The sequence below is a fragment of the Mirounga leonina genome, unplaced genomic scaffold (genome assembly GCF_011800145.1).
Source record: "Mirounga leonina isolate KUSES-001 unplaced genomic scaffold, KU_Mleo_1.0 Mir_170, whole genome shotgun sequence".
NCBI lineage: Eukaryota > Metazoa > Chordata > Mammalia > Carnivora > Phocidae > Mirounga > Mirounga leonina.
In genome coordinates, this window is record NW_023270433.1 from 29,552,108 (window position 1) to 29,573,996 (window position 21,889).

At 41.6% G+C, this 21,889-nt stretch overlaps 1 protein-coding gene across 1 annotated transcript in view; it reads right to left on the reverse strand.

The window, feature by feature from the left end:
* Window positions 1-386: 386 nt before the first annotated feature.
* Window positions 387-21,889, reverse strand: part of PLPPR1 (phospholipid phosphatase related 1) — a 115,477-nt gene continuing 93,974 nt past the window's right edge. The window contains exons 4-7 of the mRNA XM_035016198.1: window positions 13,416-13,666; window positions 9,920-10,096; window positions 6,053-6,184; window positions 387-601 (exon numbers count right to left, since the gene is read on the reverse strand). Of these exons, the coding sequence (XP_034872089.1) occupies window positions 569-601; window positions 6,053-6,184; window positions 9,920-10,096; window positions 13,416-13,666 (593 nt within the window). The 3' untranslated portion in view covers window positions 387-568. The remainder of the gene's footprint in view (window positions 602-6,052; window positions 6,185-9,919; window positions 10,097-13,415; window positions 13,667-21,889) is intronic.

A 21,889-nucleotide genomic window follows, 5' to 3' on the forward strand; every position in this document is an offset into this window, starting at 1 on the left:
ACTTCATTAATAGATTAACTTAGAATACAAAACAGGTTAAGAGACAAGGACACAAAGTTCTTTTTGAAAGGAATATTTCTTCCTGCACAATTGATTTTGAGATTTACCATTAACCAACATTGCCCTCCCTGCAACTCAAAAGTTAACTTTCATTAAAATTCAAAAGTTCTGGAGGAGGCAGCAAGTATGGTCATAAAGGGTTAAAGTGAATTGTTATATTCATTTTATTTCTGTGCCTATAAAACTGAGAAAAGAAGGTTTGTGTACAAATATCACAAAACAACATCAATCATTGAATCAATGTGGTTTTTCAGTGCACACTGGAACAAGAAGAAAATTTTATTGGTTTAAAATTCTGGCATAAATATATTAAAGCTGACCAAAAAAAAAAAAAAAAAAAAATCAGGGCAAGCTACATCACTTCCTCATACAAAAAATGTACAAAACATTAGCCTCTAACTAGATAAACATAATACTTGTCTTCACAGTTTGACATCAAGTAACTGTGTGTCTTGAAGTATCGAATTGGAGGGTGATAAAAAAAACAGCTTGTGACACCTCAGTTGTCTCAGGTGACTTCGGTCATGGAGGCAGAGTGATTCTGCAAAGACAAGCAGATGCAGTCTCAGAGCTGGGCTGACTGACTCACGCGCGTATTCAGGCTGTGCCCTTGTGCTCTTGGCTCCTGGCTTTGCACACGCTGTTCCCTCTTCCTGGAATGCCTTCCAAGGCCCCTCAAATTGTCACCTCCTCTATATATTCCCTGATATATATATTTTTAAAGTTTTATTTATTTAAGTAATCTCTACACCAATCTCTATATATTCCCTGATATATTTTTTTAAAAGTTTTATTTATTTATTTAAGTAACCTCTACACCAATCTCTATATATTCCGATATATTTTTTTTAAAGTTTTATTTATTTAAGTAACCTCTACACCCTGTGTGGGACTGGAACTCACAACCCCGAAATCAAGAGTCGCACGCTCTACCGACTGAGCCAGCTGGGTGACCCTAAAACTTCCCTGATTTTTCAACCAAAAAAAATAATTCCTTCAACTAAACTTGGTCTCTATAAAATTGTCTTATATTATACTCACTCAACCATATTCTAATAGAAACATTTAAGGATCTCAAAGTAACTTTAGCTGCATCCCACAGTTTTAATGTAGTGTTTTAATATCAAACAGTCCTAATTTTTGAAATATCTCTGTATGATTTATTCTTTGAGTCATGAGCTATATAGAAATGAGTTTACTCATTTCAAATGTATAGGTTTTTTTGTTTGTTTTTAGGTGTAGGTATCTGAATTTTTTTTCTAGAGAATGGAATCTGTGTGATAGAGATACTGTACACTTTCTTGAGACTTCTCTGTGGTTTATTTTCATAATTTTCATGTGTTTTGAGGGTTATATATAATGCACATTAGATCAACCTTGCTAATCATCTATATCTTCACTGTATTTTGTTTGCTTATTAATTAGAAATGTGTTACAATCTGTACTATGATTGTAGCTTTGTCCCTTTTCCTTGTAATTCTATAAATTTTTGCAGATACAGCTTGTTTATACAACCCCTACCTCTTGTTTATATAACTTATATATACAGGACCCCCCTTTTGCAGACCAAACATTTCCTCTTTTGTTTGAACTTAAAACCCCCAGTCTATGGGGATGAGAAATAGAAGAAACTGTGGCATTAGATCTGATTGATTATTATGGGTTTCTTGATTCCTGTGTGTTTTCAGCACACTAGAGACTTACAGTATATTCCTGAGAGCTCAACTATACATTTTAGAAATGGAGTATTTTATTTTTCAAGGTACTTTTATGTGCCATATGTGTGAGAACTAGAGCTTGATGCATTTCTTGACATAGTGTGAAAAATAACTTTTCCTTTTGTGTTTTTACTTTTATAATATGCTTCCTTTTTGAAAAAACTTCTGTGGTCAATACTTTGGTCATTCACATGTTTATAAGATTCCATTAGAGACTAAGTGGTAAAGATAAAGTAATTCAACAGCTGAAGGTAACTAAATGGGTGACTTTGGGCAGATCTCTTTAACTTTCCAGGTCTTTTTTTCTATTTAATACAAAGTCTGTAGTATCACTAGTTTGAAATCCAGGCGGGGGGGGGGGGGGGGGGGGGGGCATTAGAATTCCTCTGGGAATATTTTCTTAAATATAAATACTCTTTTACCTCAGAATTGGTAAATTAGAACCATTTGGAGTAAGGTTCCAGGCATCTGGGTGTCAACATAAATTGGATTCTTTTTCTGCTAAAGAAATAAAATGTCTCCCCCTCCCCAAATCTGGAGACACTGAGAAACTTTATACCAACCCAAATAGGTTAATATAACTGTTTCCTCTCTAACTTCATTTCTTTGTTAATATAAACTATGTCTGACAGGCACACAATTGCTCAACACTAAGGGTGACTGCTCAGGTGCAGAACACGGATAATTCCATGCTCGTCTTTTTAGGATCACAGTCACTCTGTGGGTTCCTGGAATGGGGTCTCTGTGAGATCACACTCACTCAATAGGACCATAAAATCATGCTTTGGAAACCTGACCATTTTTGGTTTGTTGGATTCTATAATTATGTACTTTTTGGTTTTTCTTCAGTACTTGGGAAAGATTTTAGAAAATGTACCTTGTCTCAATCAACTATGCTAAGGGGAATACAGAAGACAAATATTCAAATCCGAGTTGATGTTTTAGAGAGGAAGAAAAAGTGCTGGAGCTCTGGGGGCTCCATGTGGACAAAGGGAAAGAAAGAAGGTTCTTGGGAGGAAGGAAAGGAGGGTGACCAGGTCCCCTCCCCAACCAGTCTTCTCCTTGAGGTATCTTGAACAGTGGGGTGGATTTCACACGTATGAATGCATGCCCTGAAGAAAGGTTCATACTTTCTCTCAGTTCCTCAAAATTCTTCTTCCTGGGAAGATGGTTCGATCCCAGAAATTACAAAGGAGCCATCTTCTAATAGAAAACACAGGTGTTGGGGTTGCAGAGAGAGTTCCTGCCTCCAGGTGAAAACATAGGGCATATTTATTTTGGAAGATCGGTAGCTCAGTTCAAACACGCTATCCCCTACTGCATTTTTCCTTTGAATGCTAAGAGATGCAGATTTCCAAATGGAATTTTCCTTGAATGTCATACCAGGCTGTGTGGTATAGTACATTCAATAGGGCGTTTAGACTTAGATGGGCCTGTTTTAATTTTGACTTGGTGACCCTGGGCATGTTTCTTAAATTCTTTGTGCTTTACTTACTTCATCTACAAAACAGAATTAAAAATACCAACTGCAGAATTGTTGTGAGGAATGAATGTGATTGCTTGCAATAAATGCTAATTTTCTTTTCTGGGCCAACAAATAAAGAGTATAATCATCCTAACTACACGTGGAAACATTTGATACTAAAAGTAGGTGCTTTGTTACTTGAGTCTTCTATAGTCAGTGTGGAAGGCATCACTTGAGAAGTAAACTCTCTATCCAGCTTCCTGTAGCTTTACTTTGACTAGCCTGCTGAAGTCCTGTTGTTTCTTATTAATTTCTATTTTCTTTGGAGATTCAGATAGCAATGGTGGTCTGATTTTAGGTTCTTGGTTTTATCTAAAGTGTTTAGTTCAGGTTTTGGTTCTGGCTTGCCTCTATCCATCAAACATTTGTTTCACATCTAGTGAATGCCAGGAAATATGGAGAGTAAATAAGACATGGTTCATAGTGTTCAGATCCTCAAAGATCTCCAAGTTCTTGGCGGGGAGGGGCAGATTTGAAGGGACACTGTTGGCATCCATTGGGCAGGACAATCACAGAAAGGGTTGTGTATTCAGAAAAGACCTCACTATAATCAGATGGGGTGAGAGACATGGAAATAAAGATACATGGACAGATTTGAAAGAAGTTCAACTACTGCCTGTAGTGAATAATAATATATATTTTGAAGGAATCTTTTATCTATCTTATGGAAGATCAGTTTTTGAAACTCCGTTTGACACTTCATTTTTCAATGTAAGTGGAATCCCCCAAAATATGGCCTAGATGTCTCTGACCTGGATGGTCAACTAATAATTAATAGGGAGAAGACAGAAGTCTGGAGAAGGTTTCCAACAGAGCGTAGTGCTTGAGCAGTGTTGGGCAGAAGCCTGGGTTTGAAAGGGGGTGTCCTTAAATCAGGACGTTCAAGGTAAAGTAGTCAGCATTTAAAAGAACACAGACACTGCCATGTTTGTGGAACTCAGTAAACATTTGTTTGCTTTTAAAACTCACCTTTGTCTTCAGTTGCTTCACCTCAAAAGTAGAGGGAACCACTCTGATCTTATCAGGTACAGTAACATAAATAGATAGGGAACACCAGAGAGACTGTCTCACGGTTTCATTACAAGGGATCACGATTGAGCCACTTTATCATTCAACCTGTATCAACAGGCCGTATATCAATAAACCAGTAATACATTTTTCAGTATGTTCTTTCTCATTAAACCAAGTCAAAAATTTCACCTTAATACAGGTTAAAGGAAAACAAACAAAATACTTGGCACTGGGTTTAATGTAGAGCCCTAGTTTTCCCAAGATAGAAATAGCTTTATTGTTTTGTTTTTCTTGTTAATAAAATTAGGAAGACTTCATTAAATGTGAAAAGAAATATGACTAGGACAGTTCATCTCAGAGAGATGTCTGATAGCCAATAATCTTTTTTTTTTTTTTAAGATTTTATTTATTTATTTGAGACAGAGAGAATGAGAGAGAGAGAGCACATGAGAGGGGGGAGGGTCAGAGGGAGAAGCAGGCTCCCTGCCGAGCAGGGAGCCCGATGCGGGACTCGATCCAGGGACTCCAGGATCATGACCTGAGCCGAAGGCAGTCATTTAACCAACTGAGCCACCCAGGCGCCCTGCCAATAATCTTTAAATAGGGAAAAATACTGTTTTGTATTCTCATGATATGAAGTACATGATAATTCCAGTGGAAAGTGATTTGCTTTTCCATCATACTATCTACAAAAATGGTTTTGTAAGAATATAAATATAAAGGAGATTTCAAGATAAATTATTACAGACATTTTAGCAAAGTGGCTTGCCAGTGAAAACCCTGTTTTGGTATTGGTTATCCCCATTCTCTGTCTGCCTCAAGAACAACTCAGCTCAGCTCTTCCACTGGCAAGCTATGTGGGCTCGGGCATGTTAATTGAATATTGCTATTTTCAGATTCCTATTTTTTATCTGTGAAATTGGGAATTCTCCTACCAATTTAAAAGGTGTTTGTTGAGATAAGGATGTATTTGTGAAGCACCTAGCAACTACCCCAGGCAAAAATAAGTGCTGGAAACCATCTTTAAGGCTACCTTCAGGTGGCAAGTCTCCATGGCTTTTCCTGTCTTCTCAGACAACACATTTTTTTTCCTTCATTTGTATTCACAAAGCACTTTGTGGACCTCTGATTCAGCATGCCCTATTATGATTACTCATTTATATCCACCTGCCTGATTATCTGTGAGTTCTTTGAGGACAAGGACTAGGTGGCTAATTATTTCTGTTATCTGACATGAAACGAGGCCCTGATGTAAATAAGAGACCAGTGAGTAGGGTTGCATTGAATTTTTTGATTGTAGTCATCAAAATAGATCCCAAAGGACACTTAGTCATCACGTTTCAAAAGTGCTTCTAGTCTATATCTATCATTGAATGTAATAAAACTTTTCTCTTTCCAAATATTGTCCTAGTTAATAAATCAAATTGGCCTCTCACATAATTGGTCCAAATTTCAGAAGTGTGGTATTATGTAGTAGGTCAAGTTGTCTTAAAGCAGCTGGGGTTTCAGTTAGACATTACTAAGGACTTCCGGAGGATTCATGATTGCCAAGCCCCAGAATAAATACAGGACTAACTGAGAGAAGCTTGAAGTTCTTAAAGCCTTTACATCAGATTTTTATTAGTGCTGAGTGGATTCAGTGGTATCCTGCTTCCAGTAGAGAAATTGATGAGTTTACTTCCCAAGCTAACAGGCCTTGAGCCTGTGGGTTTGTTTTGCTAAAACCATTTTACTATACCTGTGCACTTAAGGTTTCCAGAGGACTTTCTATCCTTGGGAAAGCCATGAGGGGTACTCCACGGGCATCCTCGGGTTTGGGTTTGGAAGGAGATCCTTGTGTTCCTTTAAAGTTATGGACCACACACATTCCCTGCAGGATGAGGGGAAAAAAGACTGGGGTCAGACTGCAGCCATCAATGCCTGGCCATCTGGGAGGGTGGCAGGCCTTTCCCCTAGAATGTCATTGCCATCGTGACTTTTTCCCTTTGAGCCAGTGGGTAGGGACCATGCAAAGACCCTGGGCACTGTCTAGGTGTTTGCTGAGCACCTCTAAAGGCTGATGAAGCATCTGACTGATCACCACGTGGCCAGTGATAATCAACCCACCCCACTGAGCCTCTTTCCCCACCTGTAAAATGGAAATAACAACACCTCTCTCACAGATCTGTAGTGATTAAAAGACACAATGAATGTAAACCACCTCATAATAACAGGTAACATTTACTGAGGGCCACTCTGTGGCTGGCATTGTCCTGAGAATTTTACTTTCCTGCATTGAACCCACTCAACAATCTTACAAGGGAGGTACTATTATCATCTCCAACCTAGATAAAGAGGCACGGTGAAGTTAGATAACTTGCCTAAGGTCACATAGAGATTTTTAACTCCGTAGCCCCTTGATCATACACTATACTCTTCTGCCTCTTCTTAAGTGCCAAACTCATAGCAAATAATCAGTGTGAGTTAGTCTTTACCTCCTGCCCAAGATGACCATCCTTAATTTATATGACTACTGTTTGCTTGAGATTAAATAATTCAGTGGCATTTTTCTTCTATTGCTTCCATTAAAATACTCTCCCTCTAAATTACTACTCACTTTTCTTTATTTCCTACTGAGGCCCCCTTCATAACTGAGTCTGTCTTTACCATCTTCTCTGCTTCTTTTGCCCTCATAGAGTTTATCTGTCTCTTTCCATGCTCTCTTTTCGCTTGTTCAGCATCTTTGTTTCTATATTCAGTATCTTTTTTCTAAAGGAATTTTAATTTTGTTTTTTTAAGATTTTATTTATTTATTTGACAGAGAGAGAGAGAGAGAGAGTGAGAGCAGGAACACAAGCAGGGGGAGTGGGAGAGGGAGAAGCAGGCTCCCTACTGAGCAGGAAGCTATGCCAGGACCCTGAGACCATGACCTGAGCCAAAGGCAGATGCTTAATTGACTGAGCCACTGGCACCCTTGATCTTTGAATCTTTCCTGTCACTCTTCAAACCCTGTGGAACATTTATATAAATGTTCTCTACTTGGCTTTCTTCCATCTCACTCTCCAGCTCTGCTTAAACCACCTCCATTAAAGAAATGGGGGAAGTGGGAGGTGTAGGAGCTCTGGAGATGGGAAGACCCAGGTCAGATTTATGGCTTATTGGTTGGATGGCCATCGGTCAAGTTACTTATTCTTGAGCCTAACTTTCTTCATCTAGAAAGTGAGGATAAGAATATGGCAGGGCTTGTCCCAGGAGCATGTGACTTGGTGGATATAAAGGGTAGGGCACGTAGTGATTGCTCAGTTAACGGTTCACTCCCCTCCATTTCATTTTCATTGGAAACACAAAACAAGAATGCACATATGCTGCAAGTATGCTCCTGCTCTCAGACTCCTGTCTCCCAGTCTCCTCTCCAAGTCTCCACTTTGGAGGGCTTCCAGTCTCTTCTAAGACCCATTTTCAAGCTCAGTGTGAGTGCATGTGAGGTGTGTACATGGGCACACGCAGATAACAGCGGGAAACCATGAGGTCTGTCTCCTGCCAGAGCCATTTGGTAGTGGTTCTGGCTCTTACATAAAGACCATTTGTAGAAAACAAATTTTGACATTGACCATCAATTGGGAAGCTAGTAACAAAGCAAACAGTAATTGAGCAGTAGGAAACAGGGCTGCAAGTTATTGAGAAAAAAACAAGTTTAATACAAAAGCAGTATTTGTATGTGGGTCCTTAGAAAATGCAAAGGTTTTCACAGGTTTCATCCCATAAAAACCTCATCAGTAGCTTGGGACAGTGAGCACCACTCTTTCTAGCTGGGGAAGCTCGGTCCAGGACTGAGGGACAGCACAACTGTTTGGCTTTTGAGCCCAAGCCTTCATTTTTGAACTGCTGATCTGTCTTTGAAAACCCTCTCTTCTCCTGAAGCCTCCAGTACTCCTTTCCTCTTTTAGAAAGCAGTCAGTGGGAAATATCCCTTAGGGGATATCAACATCTCAGGATCATCTCAGCACCATTTTTCCTGCAGCTTTATACAGACAATTTGCATTGAAGTCCTCCATCTTTTGCTTTAGAAAGAAAGCCTGGATCCATTAAAAATAATTTTGAATTAAAATGGAGCTTCCTAATCTCCATTGAGAGATCAGTGTTCTGAGTAAACGTGAGCATTTTCTGTATCTCAGCAGGTAAAAAAGTTGGAAAACTCAGAGTTAGAGGTTGGGAGAGGCATATGTGTATTTTGTACGTTGGGAAGGGCAAGGAGGAGGCATTGCACAAGGGAGAATTAGGTCATGGGACCATGAAATCCATCTAAGTGTGATGCCAGTCTTAATGGGGGCTTTGGACCAGAGCAGGCTAAATCTTAAAAAAAAAAAAGGGAATATAGACTCTATGATTCCATTCATACAAAATCCTATAAAAGACAAACTCATACAGAGTGATGGAGTGACGGAAAGATCAGTGGTTGCTTGGGAATGAGGGGAAGGAAGAGAGAGAAGGATGTATCTGTATGTCAAAATTGATCCAATTGTACACTTCATGTGCCATTTATGATCTGCCTAGCATACTTCAGTAAAACTATAAAAAGACAAAAAATAAAAATTAGCCTCTTCACTTCCAATCCAACTCAGATGAAAAGATTTCCTAGTTGAGCAGGTGGCAAGGCCACCAGCTTTTTGAAGAACTAAAATCATCAGAAATGTCAAGATATGGAGAAAACTATATTAACTAAAACTTTTCTCCAGAAAGATTATTATATGTGGTTGAGAAGCTATCTGTAGTGGAAATAAGACGCCCAAGAGCCATGTTTAGATGGTAACAGAAGCCTTCTAGAAAGTCTGGGTGTGGCTGGAGGAGGGTTTTCATACTGCTGAGTGGGATATACAGGTGGGGACAAGAGCTGAATCTCTGGGGATGTCTGAGAAGGGGCTGTCTTGCTTCCATCCACAGTCTTTGTTTTCTGTTCTTCCCTCAAGCAACACTTAGCTTCTCTCAATACCTTCTGCACAAATATTTAAAGAACACTGCTCTGAGGATACGCCATTACGTCAGCCAGGCCTCACTTCTTAGCCCAGTGTTGAAGGAAGTGGGGTAAGCCATCTGCCCCAGGCCTTCCTCTTCCTGACCCCCATGGGGAATATGCAATCAGATTCCCGAGAGAAAAGGTACTTTAGAAGTCCTTTTTGCCCTCCCCTCCAGCAACCCTCAGTTTGTTTCCTGAGATTAAGAGTCTTTTATGGTTTGGGAGGGTGGGAGGGATGGGGTGGCTGGGTGATGGACATTGGGGAAGGTATGTGCTATGGTGAGCGCTGTGAATTGTGTAAGACTGATGAATCACAGACCTGTACCCCTGAAACAAATAACACATTATATGCTAATAAAATAATAATAAAAATTAAATATACCTTCGCAAATTAAAGAGCATTTCAAAGCTACAAAAAAAAAAAAAAAAAAGAAGTCCTTTTTGTGGCAAAAGGATGCATACTCCTTGGGGAAAAAATGGCCACCTACAAGGCTGGGGCAGGAGGAGCATGGACTTACACTGTGGTCTGGCTGATCTGACTCGCCGTGACCCCGGCCAGCCTTTCAGAGGGCACGAGAGGGGAAGACACCAGAAAGAGGGAAGCCGACCCACCAGAAACAGGGCTACAGCAGTACCCAGGATGAAGCCCGCAATCACGTCGGAGCAGTGGTTCCGGTACTCAGAGACCCGATTGAGGCCTGTCAGGAAGGCGGTGCAGAGGGTTCCCAGGCACAGCACGGGTTTAGCCAGCCGACTGCTCTTTGTCTTGATTGTGCTTGTGATGTACATCTGGAACAGGACGGACACCAGTGAGCGAGAGGCCGCCTGCCTGTAGGTGGCACCCACAGGTGCACGCACGTGTACCACGCACGGGCAAACGGGGCCGTGCCAGAGGGGACACACTGACTGCTTGAGCAATTCCACCACGTCACTTAGGGAAGAATTTGGGTAGGAAAGTAGTGCAGCAAGAACCCCAATAGCCACAGACGAGGCATGTTGTTCTGTATTCCAGGGGACCCGTAAACAGAAACAGCGGTGCAGAGAATGGCTGCAGCATAAAGATCAGCTTTAGAGCATGCAGTTTTCATGCAACAAATTCAAGAATCATTTGGGGGTATTGGGAAACCCATATCGAATCTCAGAGACCAAATAAACCTTCTGTGAGAATGAATTTTATGGAAGAGAAGACCAGGTAGGTGAGTGGCTATCCATTTCACTTTTGGTGTCCCCCGGAGTTCTAGCTGATTCTTCGCAGTTGCAGGCCACAGATACAAAAGCATTGACTGGTTAGTTGATTGACTGAAGTAGAACTTCCAAGTGAGTGTGTCACACAGCAGGTTTTAGCTGCGCTGGGAAATGGATTCTCACATTCCTTGGAACAGCTGTGGTGGGCTCTCTCCATGCATTTACTCTAGCGTGTTTTAAAATATTGAGCCTTTCTATGGGTCCCACGACATCTGAAAGGTTGGGAAGACCTGACCTGAGGAAAGGATGATGCAATTCATGACACCTGAGATGTAGGCTGTTCTTGTCCATTGTGGGGAGTTGGGCAAGACTCTTAAAGTTTCAGAGGCTCTGTTATTAAATGTGTGTCTCAGGGCCTAGCGCCTCTTTCAAAGAAGTCGTTAATCACCTTTGGCAATGGTTACGAGAAACCACTAGAGGGCATTGCTGATCCATTCCATAATTTCTTTAAAAATTTGACAAGTGAGTCTGCAACTCTGAAATAGGATGCTAATACTCATAGTGTATAGTGTGTTTGTATTGCCTGAGCACGGACCAGTTGAAATAGATGCATTTTACGATATGACCACGGAAACTTAATTTCCTAAGTTCACAATTCACAACGGTGGTGTGAATACAGGCAGACGGGATTCTCTATTATGTGTGATAGATGCCCTGAGGAGAACTGGTTAGATCGGTTACACAAATGAGAGCACATCATGACACCGTTCCGATGCCGTCTAGGAAATGTCACTTAACATCTATACTAAATATGTGTAACTTGAGTATTTTATGTTTTTGTGTTTTTTAGGTATACTCTTCATAAATCCTTCCTATAAGATTACAATCTATTAAGAGCATGAGCTAATGCTTAGTATTCTTCACAGTATTAACTAGCACTTAGGAGATCCTTGTTGAGTGGTTTCTGAAAGCACTTCACACATAATAGGGGCTCAGAAAGTGTTCACACAATTGGAATCTTGTATCAGGGTTTATCTGATTATAGTCCGTCTGTGGGGCATGATTTGAATTGGATTATATCTGAATCCTTGAAAATAAGTGCTACAGCAGCATCTATTCTGAGTGAGCAGACTTCTTTTTACCCAAAAGAAATTTATATCTCATTTGATGAGACAATCGATTATTATGAGTAACAGATTTATTTTCATAATTGTATTATACAATGTCACGCGGCAATGACTTGAGTTTGATCAATATACAGAAAAGGGTTCAAGAGTACATTGCTTCATATAAAATTTGGTTCTAGATAATTTAGAACAAATGGATATTTTGAAAAGTTGAAGAATATGCTGAATGCCTGAAAGGACTTTCTTTGTTTAAAAAATATGTGGCCTGCTGATCGATCGATCTATCATCTATCTATCTATCTATCTATCTAGCTATCATCTATCTATCTATCTATCATAAAGCAAAGAAGGCTTACCAAGCTACAATGGATCTGTTTTGTAAGTTGAGCTTCTCTATTATCTACATGCATGTTTCCTTAGTGGGGGCCAGATGAAATCATTTTTACACATATTCATTAAAAAGTAGACCTAAAAGGAATAACTAGGAAAGCTAATTTTGGGTAATTGGTGGCTGACAAATTCATCCTACAGATGTGATCCTGTGAACTTGGCACATAGGAACCCTTGTTTTAAAGAGAATATTCAGCAATTTATTTTAAACTGAACTGAATAGAACAGACCTGTAGTCAGTCACCTTCTCTCCATCCCGAATGTGTGCATCCAGGCGACATCAGGGACACGCTCCGATCACAGGCAGACTCTCAGCAGAGAGCACAGTTACTCTCCCTGGAGATGGTGGGAACCCGCTCCCCTGGGGAGTAGGGTGAGTCTTGCTCAGAACCTCTGGGAAGAATGCATTATTTTAAAGGGGTCTTTCCTCTGCCTTCTCCTTCCCCTCCCTTTCATTGAGAATCACTAGACTAGTCATACCTGGAACATAAGTTCAAGTAAGGAAAAGGTGTGTTTTTGACCAATAGTTGCTCTTCCACAGGTTAAGGCATAGGATATCCAGCCTTTGAGCTGATCCTTTCTATACTTCTATACTCCTGGTTCTAAGGAAGCATAGGCCAGAGAAAGGGGAGATGAAGTCATTTCCAGAATGGATGCAATTAAAGAGTAGGAAAATAAAAGGGACACCATTGTTTCTTCTTGTATTTTAAAGATGTGGGACACACTTCAGGTTTTTTTCTGTAATGAAAGCAAAAAGTATAAAGAGAACATTACACCCTAGTGGGGGCAGTCAAAGCCTGTATGATTTGGGGAGCAGTGAGAAGTGAACTTTTGGGTGTTGGGGGTCACGTAGGATCATCCATCCATTCTGGTTAAATGAAGAGGAGGAGTGTCGGGGGGAGCAGAGGAAAGCTGTGTTTTTGTCCCAGTCCTGCTGCACTACCCAGGCAACCATGTGCATGAAGGCCCACACCTGCAAATTTGTAGGCAGGTGTGAGAAATATGTGCTGTTCTGGAGCCAATGAAAACTTTGGCAAGGAGTGTCGTTGTGGGCAGTGGGAGAATCCCAGACTTGGTGCCAGGAGCCTGGGTCCCAGCTCCAACTGCGGGCTCTCAGCTATTCTCTGGGCCTCCGTTTCTGCCTCTGTAAAATGGGAAGATTTGACTAAGAGATTATCGACATTGCCAAATTAATAGCCTCTGACAGGTCAGCATATTACCCTGGGATGTTGGGTAGGGGGGTGTGGGGGCAACAGCGTGATGCTGTACAGGAGAAACATGCTGTCACATGTTTCCTGTAACACTCTAAGTGACAGCGATGAGAGAATGAAGGTGAGGAGGGCAGAGAGACTCACATCCCAGCCAGACGCTCATCTTGGGAGTGACAGCGGGACTGGAATACTCACTGTGGCATATAAGGCGGAGTAAATGCTCAGAGCAGCGTGTTTGGAGGGAAAGGATCTCCGAGCCTTTTCTATCACGTCCATGTCCCCAGTACAAATGTTCCCATTGTTGATGAACTGGTGGTGTGCCCGGCAGTCTGTACTGGTGTAGTTGGGCTTGCACACCGTCAGGAAGTATGGCGTTAGGTGCCCCGTGACCACCTGCCCGGCGTTTACAAAAATGTCAGTAGCAAAAAGTCCGAAGGCAAATACCCCTACAAGGAGAGTGGAAACGATCAGGAATGGTGACGTCGGTACAGTTTTGTCCCCAAGAGAAGACGTAGCGGTGAGAGTCCACAACAACCTGCCAAAGAGGTCTTCACCAGAGTCAGACGGTGCCCTCACTTTCATCTTTGCAGGGACTGGTGCCTGCTTCCCCAACCACTTCCCCAACCATTATTCCCTCCAAACGGATGCAGACGTTCTGCTGTTTGCATTTTACTGTTTTGTATAAGTAAGGCAGAAGCAGTATGTTCTAATGGACAGAACTAGAATTTTGGAGTCCTACGGTTTTGGGCTCCATTGAGTCCCAGCATTGCTGACTCATTCACCTTGTATAAGCGATTTGCCTTCTCTGAACCTTGGGACCCCCAGTCACAACATGGTTGGCAGGGAGTGATACCTCACAAGGTTGGAAAGATGACATAGAATAGGTCCAAAATACCCACTATGGTGCCTGGCTTCAGTAGCTACTCAACAGCAGTTACTTTTTTTCCCTGATAGAAAATACATTCTCCCCAGTCCTGTTTGGAAATGCAAGTACTCCGAGGGGATATCTATGACATCATGGCAGCTGAGAGTGAATGGGGTTGTGAGGGAGTTATCCCTAAAAGAGAGAAAAAAGGTCATTCCAGAAACCTTGATTGAATTGGATGTTTCATTTGATGTTGGGCAGAGAAAATGAGGAGAAGGGACGAGTGTTAAAGACATGCGTTGCTGACTGTGGCTATAACAAGGTTCCACACACTGAGCGGCTTAAAACAACACAAGTGTACCCTCTTCTGGTTCTAGAGATCTGAAGTCCAAACTAGGTTTCACGGGGGTAAAATCAAAATGCTGGCAGGGCTGTGTTCCTTCTGGAAGCTCGAGGGTAGCGTTCGTACTTGGCCTTTTCTAGCTAGCGTCTAAGCTGCCTTCATTCCTTGTCTTGTGACCTCCTTCTAGCAATCATATCATTTCGACATCTGCTTCTATTGTCACATTTCCTTCTTTGACTCAGATTCTCCTGCCTCCCTCTTATAAGGACTTTTTGATTACATTGGGTCCACCTGACTAACTCAGGATACTCTCCTCATCTCAAGATCCTGAATTTAATCACACCTGTAAATTCCCTCTTGTCATATAAGGTATCAAATCCACAGTTTCCGGGATCAGGATACAGAGATTTTGGGAGAGGAAGTGTTATTCTTCCTGCCACGCCGACTTTGCTGTTTGGCTGAGAATCCTGTGGGTAGGCTATCTTTCCTGGATTTTATCTGTTCTCTGGCAAATTCCATGGGATTAGTCCCGGTAAGATTGAACATGGTAAAGCAGAATTCCTTATAGGAAGCCTCACTGTGAACTCTTTCAAAGTCTATACAGTACAGCTATAGATTATCCGTGGAATATCGTCTGTTAAATATATCAAGCGGGGCTGCAGAGCCGAGGTACGTACAAGTTGTTGGAAGGGACAGACACTTCGGAAACGCAGCTCAATTATGGGAGAAGTTGGCAAGCGCGAGAGGCAGTATTAACCCTAGTCAAGGATTTGCTGTAGTTTCAATTAAATTTCTACCCCACTTGGACTCCCATATTCAATGTCCTCGATCTGCGAATTGTGCTGATATCAGCACCCAAAAGTTAACCCATTATAGCATTATAGAAGTGAAGACAAGTTTGGCTGAAACCTTCATCCGGTTTTCATTTTGATCTGTATTGATTGCTGTAATTTTCTTTTTTTGTGGCTTTGCCAGGATGTGCTTTATCACAATGAGAACTGGCTCTTTTAATAGCTTCAGCCGGCTCACTCCCAGGGGGCCTGACCTCTGAGAGTAGGCAATCATTGATCATTCGTGGCAATTTTCACCCCCAGATTCTGGAAGTCTGAATGGTTAGACATTTTTTTACACCTTCAAGCAAGAGTCTTAAAGACCAGGTCTCTCTGGCTTTTTCAAGGGGGCAATAAGTCTGTCTGGGCATACTTTTCCAGGAAACTAGGGTAATTTATGATTTGAAAAAAGAAGAGTGGGGCGCCTGGGTGGCTCAGTTGGTTAGGCGACTGCCTTCGGCTCAGGTCATGGTCCCGGGGTCCTGGGATCGAGTCCCGCATCGGGCTCCCTGCTCTGCGGGGAACCTGCTTCTCCCTCTCCCACTCCCCCTGCTTGTGTTCCCTCTCTTGCTGTGTCTCTCTCTGTCAAATAAATAAATAAAATCTTTAAAAAAAAAAAAAAGAAAAAAAAAGAAAAGTGGCAGCACTCTCCTCTGGCATTTTATTTGTCAGAAGTGCTTCCAATTAGGGCGGGTTTGAACTTTCTGAGACGGGATTTCCAGGCTCCTCGGATCCGGGTCTGAGGTGCCAGCCCCACGGTCATGGTGATGCTGCTGTGGGCAGCCCTGCTCTTTATTGTTTCGGGATATTTGTGCAGAAAGTGGCTTTCCCCTCTTCTTCTCTGCCTCCTTAGGATCATCTCTGCTTTTCCTGATGCCCTAACAAGCGTCTGCTTTCCAAACCTTTCATTCTGGTGCATTTGATCTAGCTTCAGAAGGGCACTGTGGCAGCACAGGGAATCCACCTGCCTGACACAGGCCGTGCCAACAAAGGGCGGTGGACCCCACAGCAGTGATTCACAGAGAAAGTCAGATCCTGCAGGGCTTTTGTAAGACACTCCAGCCATTGCTCTGAACCCTGGGCTCCTTGTGTGTCTTTTCCCAGCCTCAGAAGCTCACAATAGCTACTTTTGTCCTTAGGGTCAGGTGAAACACCATTTATGGTTTCTTGCAACGTATGATTTGCAGGAGAGGTTTTTAAAATGTCTATAGAATCTACCTTGGTGTCAAAAATTCTTTCAGTGAGGTCATATTTTTGAAATTTTAACAGATACATTTTTCATTCCTATAACCCTCTCTCTGCCCCCCCCCCCACGCCCCCTGCAGTGGGTTCTATTTATATTATGAATCTGCTCCCAACAGTCCTCCTTGCTTCGGGGGAGCTGATCACATTTATGAATGGATTTACAGCCAACACAACAGTCTAAAAGTAAAATGCTCCTGCTTTGCCAGAGCGATGTGCTTGAGACACCTGTCGATATTGTTCATTTGTTTGGAATTCTAAAAAGGCTTGGATGGGAAGACTAAGAGCCATGGCCTGGAGGATGTGACCACTGAGTTTCTAAAATCAATCCTAACGCAGGGGAGGATGTGGCTGGGGAGGACACACAAGGAGAAGCCAGAACTCTGGCTGAGGGAGTGAAAAGGCATTCCCATACTCTCTGCCTCACATTGGCTGTCAAACCCAGGGACAGGGCAATATGATGATTGAATGATTTTTGGAAATCTAGTTGAAGTACATCCCATCCCATCTCAGGGTATAGCTCAGCCCTGTAAACCTTTTGGAGAAGCTTCACATCGAGCATGGTATCAGAATAGGGTGCCTCTATTAGCAACAGCAGAGGTGGGGCAAATTGGTTGAGCCTAAAGTCCACCTTACAAGGCTCAGACATTCTGGTGTGGTATGGGGTAAGCGGTTGTAAACTGCCCCATCCCTAAGGGATGATGGGCATTAGAATGCTGAGAGGACAGAAGGCTAGAAGGGCCTGGAATTAGGACAAAGAGATTAATGATGATGTCTGTGGTTCTTGTCAGGATGACACAGATCAGCTAAGGAAACCTGAGCATGCATCTTCTTTGTGGCCTGAACAGGACACCTGTCAGGCATGAAGAAAGATAAAGGATGAAGAAAGAGGAAGACAAAGGTATTAAAAAGTCCTTATTTTTTTCCCTCAGGATTCCATGTGGATCCATCTGATCTCAGTCTCTCTCGGGACAAGTTAGGGTCTTTGATTGCTAGCAATTTAGGACATGGAGGTAAAACTCTGGGATCTGGTCCCTGCTATGGAATCAGTGCAGGATTCTACCCTTTTACTCAACTGTGAATGTAGCAGGAGCAGTGACATGGCCAGGAAATATGCATAAGGAGAAGTAGCAAGCCACAGATAATTGGCATGCAAGAAAAAGATACTAGGACTCATAGCAGGATAATTTTAGGCCTTCCAGACAAAAAACTGGTCAAAGTACATAACCAGATTGCCTGGTGCCAAGGAGGATGCTACTGATTTTCACACAGGTGACCTTCATTAGGAAGCCTAGCCCCAGACAGTAGGGTGGTAACGGGGTGAAGAGGCATTGGTGGGGTGAGGGAAGGACTAAATTCCTTTTAGCTACAAAGATCCTGTGATCTTAGGGGGAACCTCTAAATTGAAGGCCAGCTATTCTATATTAAATTATAAATGTGTAATTTCCAGTTTAAAATGGCACCTTGCTTAATCGCCCCTGGTAGAACATCTCTCAATCGTCTACTAAAGTATACACGATACCTGTGAAAAAAGATGGAAACTCCTAATGCCAACCCAAAAGGAGAATCAGGAAGGGGTTCCATTATCAGTAAGTGCCATGGAGTGGGTTTTCTCTCTCTCTCTCTCTCTCTCATACACACACACACACACACACACACGGACTTTTACTTCAGGAAAAACTCAAACTTCTCCTTAAAAGACAGATCAGGGGAGAAAACCTAGGAAGAGATTTCCTTTCTCTCCTACAATCTGGCCCCTGGCTCAGAGATTCGGGATTGAGACTGCTCAGAAAATAGGGCTGTGGTCACTCTACTGGATGAGTTCTGTTTGAATTTGCCTGGAACTGTCTCCTCTCCTTCTTCATTCTTCTAAATGTATTCAGAGACACACTTCTGGGCAACAGACAGGGGCCCCTTCTGGGAACAGACCCACACGCTCTAGAGATGAGTGCCTGAGGGGCCCTGTAGTTGTGTGTGCTCTTCATCCACACAGCGGTGGGGGTTCAAGGAGATGCCAGTTCACTGGAGCTGAGGAGCTCTGGCAGAAAGCCTGCTAACTGGGGACCGGACTCGTGCTGTGTGCACCAACCTGCTTTCAAGTGTGGCCAAGAGCAAGCCACACTTCTATCTGCTCATGAATACTGTGGATGGTCTTGCCTCACTTAAGAGTGAAGAGGGTGAAAGAAACAATCACATATCACATGGGGTCTTGGAAAAAATATTCCTATTTTAGACTAGTATGATACTATTTTACTTTTTCGTACCCTTTGTCCCAGTGAGAATTTTACATTTGTGTGATTGTCTAGTGATGTCCATCTCTCCCATTGGAATTGTGAATATATAAGCTCTCTAGGAGCACTGAACACGCCTATATTAATGTTGCATCCTAAGTACCTAGTATCAAATGTGGCACATAGTAAACATTTAATACTTATTTGTGAGTTAATTAATGGACTGCTAAAGAAACTTCAGAGTAAGAATAGGAGAAGAGGATAAAAAAGCATAGGAACTTGTTCAGATTTTCTAGCTCGTGTTGGTGTCTCACATCCCTGATTCTATTGAACACAGGGTTGACATCCACACAAAATCCAGCATAGTGCTAGGCACTTAGCGAATAAAGAGGATAATTGAAAACTGGAACTTAATAAGTGTCTCATGACTCAGGAAACTTGTAAGTCATCATTTGGAAGTTAAAGGATTCTCCATTTTCAATGCAGCAAGAATGAAAAAAGAACCTTAAATTGGAATATGGAAATCCCTGCTATACACAACATGATAGATTTCCTACCGGGGAGATCTGTGAAGCATAAGGAATCTGGAAATCACGATCAGCTTGGGTACAGTTTTATACCTAGAGATATCTTTGAGATAAACATCCTCATTTCTGAATCCTGAGAACTTGCAGTGGTTGTCAGTTTAAATATTAACACAGGGGTACATGGAATCATGACTCTAACCTATTTTCATGTGGAAAAACTAACATCTAGAACTTTCAAAAAGAAAAGGATATTGAAAAAGACATAAAAATGAGTTATCTGGGTCAGGTTGGTAACAGTACTCTCTGAAGAGGGGGAGGGAATCCTATTCCTCCCTCAACACATGTTCTCAGCCTCTTATCCAACATTTCTAAAAGAGGGCTGCTCTTCTGTCTATGTTGAGCAAACGATGCAATGAAAGAGAGGATTGAAGAACTATTGTGCTGTGTGACATTGGAAATGCTTGAACATTTTCTCGTGTTCAAAATTTAACCAGCTTTGTGAATCTTTTGTCATCGCTTTCCTACTACGTTCAAAAAACAAGGAACACATCAGTTCCTAGCCTTTGTTTTCGTGGGAAGATGGATGAAAATCTTATCCCACGTGGGCAAGTACAAGTACATGGGTTCACCAGTGCCATTTTCCACAGTGGGAGAGGAACACCTAAGGAACGCGTAGGTTCAGTTTCCTCAACGTACTTTCTGATTCAATCACCAACTTTTAATTTGAAATCTCATCTTTCATCAAATCCCCATTGCAAATGGAATACCAAGATAGAAAGAAATGCACAGAGTTCCTTTTTGCTTTTACTTTTGCCACATCAAGATCCTTAGAGGAAAATCTCAGTTGAGAAAGTCACTCAGCTGTTGATGTCAATTCAGTTGTGAAGACCATTCTTTCAGGAAACAACCATTTCTTTAGGAAAAGTAAAGATGGTGCAATGTCTTCTTTTTAACATGCTTTATTCAAACTGAAGGTTTCCTAATGAAGAGACTTATCTGTGGTTACCATGGTCATCCCATTTCCTTGCAAGGATGTACTACATGGATGAGATGTTTGAATATGAGTGCCATGGATACTAGGTAAAAATAATTAAAATAATAGCAAGGATAGCTAATATGCTGTGTTTAGTGTGTACTAGATATTGGTCTACATGCTTTAGAATATAGTTCACTCAGTCCCCACCACAACTCTATGGGGTAGACATTGTTAGTATGTCCACTTTTCACAGAGGAAATTGAGGCATAGAGAGGCAATTAACTCGACCAAGAAGAGCTGAGATTAGAAACTAAATAGTATAGCTCTAAATCCATATGTTTTTTAAGATTAATTTATTTATTTTAGAGCGAGAGTGAGTGCGTGCAGGGGAGGGGGCAGAGGGAGAGAGAAAGTCTCAAGAAGACTCCATGCTGACCGTGGAGTCAGAGGTGGGCTCAATCTCACGACCCTGAGATCTCGACCTGAGCCAAAACCAGGAGTCGGATGTTTAACCGGCCAAGCCACCCAGGTACCTCTAAATCCATACTCTTTTTTTTTTTTTAAAGATTTTATTTATTTATTTGAGAGAGAGAGTGAGAGAGAGAGAGCACAAGGGGGGGGGAGCGGGAGAGGGAGAAGCAGAATCCCTGCTGAGCAGGGAGCCCGATGCGGGACTCGATCCAGGGACTCCAGGATCATGACCTGAGCCGAAGGCAGTCGCTTAACCAACTGAGCCACCCAGGCGCCCCTAAATCCATACTCTTAATCATAATCTTCTAAGCTTATATTTTCATGTACTTAAAAAAATATGGGTAGGTATCAGGCCATGAAAAAAAGTACTTTAGTTCTATTTGCTTGGTCACACACACACACCACACACACACACACACACAAACAGAAGAGGCAAGGATTTAGAACATGCCCTGATGAAATGTACTGCACTTGTCACAACAGAGCAAGAGTTTCTCAGTATTTTAGACAACAGTTTTCTGACAAGAGTCTGATAGAATACCTGAGATATGTCATCATTGAATGAGGTACTTTTTTCATCACCTTGGCAATAAATCTGACTTTTTTTCTAGTATAATACAATACCATCAGTGCAAACTGATCTACATATCATCAAATATTATTTTATGCTTCAAAAACAAGTTTCTGACACAATTGAATACATCAGTTCCTTGGACAGTTAATTTCAGGTGTTCACAAAACAAGATCTTGTGGTCTCTTTCCTACAGAGGTCAGGAAAACACCGAAGGCTGACAGCAGTCTACTTGTCTTGATGGCATGGTTTTAATCCTAAGAACAATTTTATTTAAATCAACTAATCTGAACCTCAGTTTCTTTGTATCACAGGGTTATTATGCAAATCATAGAAATAGTTGTAAGAACATTTTATGAATTGTGAGCTTGATATAGATATTAGTTACTATTATTTTTATAACTGAGTGAAATAAATGTCCCCAGTAAAGGTGTTTTAAATAAATTGATTATAAAATTATTTTTAAAGCATAGGAAAGAGACAAGAACCCTATAATTCTAACAACTTCAAATATTCGACTCTGTGATGTGTTATTCATCCTTTGTATTAATAAAGCAGCTTTTACAATATGATGAGCTGGTGGTTTTAAAAAATACCCTATATTTGTTATTAT